Source organism: Manacus vitellinus, unplaced genomic scaffold (genome assembly GCF_001715985.3).
Source record: "Manacus vitellinus isolate BGI_N305 unplaced genomic scaffold, ASM171598v3 scaffold_3_pilon, whole genome shotgun sequence".
NCBI lineage: Eukaryota > Metazoa > Chordata > Aves > Passeriformes > Pipridae > Manacus > Manacus vitellinus.
The window spans coordinates 32,104,025-32,107,754 of NW_021940535.1; the positions used below are offsets into that span (position 1 = coordinate 32,104,025).

At 38.4% G+C, this 3,730-nt stretch overlaps 1 protein-coding gene across 1 annotated transcript in view; it reads left to right on the top strand.

Moving 5' to 3' along the window:
• The window catches only part of HEPACAM2 (HEPACAM family member 2), a 21,750-nt gene extending 20,399 nt beyond the window's left edge, over positions 1 to 1,351 (top strand). Inside the window, exon 9 of the mRNA XM_025895421.1 lies at positions 1,235 to 1,351. Coding sequence (XP_025751206.1) covers positions 1,235 to 1,351 — 117 coding nt within the window. The remainder of the gene's footprint in view (positions 1 to 1,234) is intronic.
• Positions 1,352 to 3,730: the final 2,379 nt, after the last annotated feature.

Below are 3,730 nucleotides of genomic sequence, written 5' to 3' on the forward strand. Positions count from 1 at the left end.
GAGCCAGCAGTGTGCCCAGGTGGCCAAGAAGGCCAATGGCATCCTGGCCTGGATCAGGAAAAGTGTGGCCAGCAGGACCAGGGAAGTGATTCTTCCCCTGTACTCGACAGTGGTGAGGCCACACCTGGAGTACTGTGTCCAGTTCTGGGCCCCTCAGTTCAGGAAGGATATTGAGGTGCTGGAGTAGATCCAGAGAAGAGCAACGAGGCTGGTGAAGGGACTTGAGCACAAATCCTATGAAGAGAGGCTGAGGGAACTGGGGTTGTTTAACCTGGAGAAGAGGATGCTCAGGGGAGACCTCATCACTCTCTACAACTCCCTGAAAGGAGGTTGTAGCCAGGTGGGGGTTGGTCTCTTCTCCCAGGCATCTATCAGTAAGACAAGAGGGCATGGTCTTAAGCTGTGCCAGGGGAGGTTTAGGTTGGATATTAGGAAAAAATTCTTTACAGAGAGGGTAATCAGGCCTTGGAATGGGCTGCCCAGGGAAGTGGTGGATTCACTGTCCCTGGAGGTTCTTAAGATGAGACTGGATGTGGCACTTAGTGCCATGGTCTAACACAGTGGTGTTGGATCAAGGGTTGGACTTGATGATCTCGGAGGTCCCTTCCAACTCGGCTGATTTTATGATTCTATGATTCTATGATTTTGGTTAGTAGAGAAAGGGAAAAATAAGAAAGTGGAGATAATGAAGAACTGGAGGTAGGGTATAGCCAGAAAGACTGGGAATTTCTTATGGTTGGGGAGTCTAGGTATGTCTGTTGTGTTGACATAAGATCAGATTAATATACTTAAGATATTGAACAATTTCATTATTACTTCATTTATGGAAATTCTTTGCACTTCTCTGTCTTTGACATGCTAGTGGGAGTTTTATGCTGAACCCATGCCCTGAATATTTTCTCCTTTTTTACTGTCTGTTCTTCTGCTCTCTCTTTATTGAATGTTTCTTTCTTGACCTGCAGTATGTTAATATAAAGTACTTGCTATATTAAATGCAGAAGTTGCATTCTAAATCTTCTAAGGTACTAACTGAATTTAAAACTATTACTTGCCTTATTATAAATGTGATGAATACTTACCCAAAATGAAATGTAAACTAATAGACACGACCTGTTCAAGCCACACAAAACATTGATGAAAAGTTAAAAAAAAGACAAGTTACATTATCAGTCTAATTTCTGTTAAATCTTTTCCTATTTTTACTTACAGTAGGAATACACTTTGCTACTTTTAGGTTTCAAGTCAAGCTGTTCCTGGCTCTGACTTTGTCCCAGGCCAGGATATGCTTAATACGGTTTATGAAGTTATTCAGCATGTTCCTGACCAGCCGCAACAAGACCACCAACAGTAAGTTAAAGGCTGCGTTCACTCATGTGGTAGCTCAAAGGCAAAAACTTCAGCATCTGGAACAATTTAAATTTTGGTAGCTGTTATTTGATTCCATTGAGAGCGGTAAGGAAGGAAAACAGGTAAAAGCTACACCAGTTCCTCCACCTTTGTCTTTAGAGCAAAAGAATTTTGTTCTGCAGTACCTTGTCTGGGAACTCCACAGAAACACTTTTGCTGAGTTAAACACCAGGAAGGCCACAGCATGTTGTTCTTATGTGGTTAGCGTCTGGTAGACCTGGTTTTGTTCAAGTCACCTGCTGTGCAGCGCTTCTTGGCATAAGAAGAGTGGATACACTGTAAAGTTTCTGTAATTGCAGTATAGCTGCCATAAATCTTTTGTGAATATTGAAAGTCTTTCTTACAAATTAAGAACAGGACACAAGACTTTATTTGATAACAAGCCTATTATATCACATTGTCCATTTTTTTATGATGTGTTCTATTTCTTTTTCGGTTGAAAAGAAAAATACACACTCTTACCCATATAGTAGTCAGTTGGCTTAATAATCACATTGTTTATGTGACTGCATTAGCATGCTGTACTTACAGTACAAAAAATTTTGTGCCAGTTTTATCTTCAACTGTGTGTCCAAATTACATATGCAAACATACAGCCATGGTTGTAAAAACAAGTTGTGAGAAAGCAACAATGAATTACTAATTATGCTTTTGTTCTGCTTGGCATTTTTCACTTTGAACCCTAAGATGATTTTTAAAGCCAGATGTACAAAATAGCATTCATAAAGTACATATTTTTTTATTCTTCCCTCCTACATGTCTTCCTTCTCAATTCTCTCACTGATACGTGACCCCTCTGAAAAAAGGAATAAATGCAACAAAAAGGTAACTTAACTTTGTGACAGTTCAGATTTCAACTCAAACTTCGCAAAGCATATTCTGTAGTTGTAAAGAACTAATTTGCATAAACCTGTTTTGCTGCTCTTTTCATATTTCATATTTTAAAAAAGAAACATAGGAACAAAATTTTCACTAATAACACAAAATCTGCTAAGCATGATAGTGGGTAAACTACTCAGATTAGAAAGACCATGTTCATGAATTTTCCAATTCCTGACCTGCTGAGAAGGAACACTCTGAGTCATAAATAAATAAGGACAACAGTGAACACTGGTGCTTACAGCAGGATGCTTCAGCATTCAGTATAAGGGAAAAACAAAACACCACAGAACAGGGAATAAAGCTGGGAAAGTAATTGCAAACTCCTGTAGTGCAAAGTAATGATTGCTTATGGATGAATCCCACAGACTTGGTATGCAGCCATCTGTACAATAATCAGCAATATTCATGAGAAAAATGGTACAAAACTTGATTGTGCTCTGCTTATGGCAGGAATCTCTCTTTGTACAAAACAAAAAGAACAGATATGGGAGCCAAACAGTTTTATTAGTAAACTGATCATTTTGCTCTTATTCCCAGTGCTTCCAACTGGAACTGCTGTAATTTCATAAATGTATTAAAATAAATGTGCAAAGAAAAGTCAAAGGCAATGTTTCATTCTCAGATTTGCAGTCTGAAAATCCTTCAAATCCTCTCTTGAGTGTAACTTCACCAGCATTAGCTGGTGTTCTCTCTCTTGCTCTTAGAAATCCCAATGAGAGTACAAGCACATTCACAGACTAGCCAATGCCTAACACCTGGGAATAGCTTTTCCCTTCCACTTTTCTTTGTGCTTTTATCAGCATTTTTATCCTTTTATCCACACATGCACTTATGCCTTTGACACACTAAACAGTTACAAAATTTTAAATGCACATCAGCTCTTAAAAGGTAAAAATACCGCTAAAAAATAATTAAACTCTTCAACTCTCTTGGGTTTGGACTGCTGTACTCATAACCTAATTGCAGTTGAAACATGAGGTGAGATGATAGCTGGCTGTGCAAAGTTTTATATTCATGTGTTCACATTAGTTGCTGTTCACAACAGTCTTTTGCAGATTCACCTCCTCTGCTCCTCAAAAGAATCAAATGGAAAACTCAAAGTCAGATTTTGAGGAAACTGTTCTGCTCCATCTCTCCACAGTCAGTGGGAGTTACAGGACTGTCACATACTCAAGTATTTCATTAAGACTCTTTTAAGCCATGTTGGTTTGGGGGTTTTATGACATTTTTTGCACATTTTTTTCAGCAAAATATAAATTGTGTGACAAACAGTACAACAGGCTCTTCCACATATGAAAGAAATATGAAAGTGGCTGTAAATGCTAATGAGCTAGAGATTTAGCCAGCTTTTACAGATAAACACTGACAGCCCTCAACTGTTCTGATAACAGAAACTCTTTGTAACTTGGTTTTCATTTTCACTCCAAATGAAGATAATTTT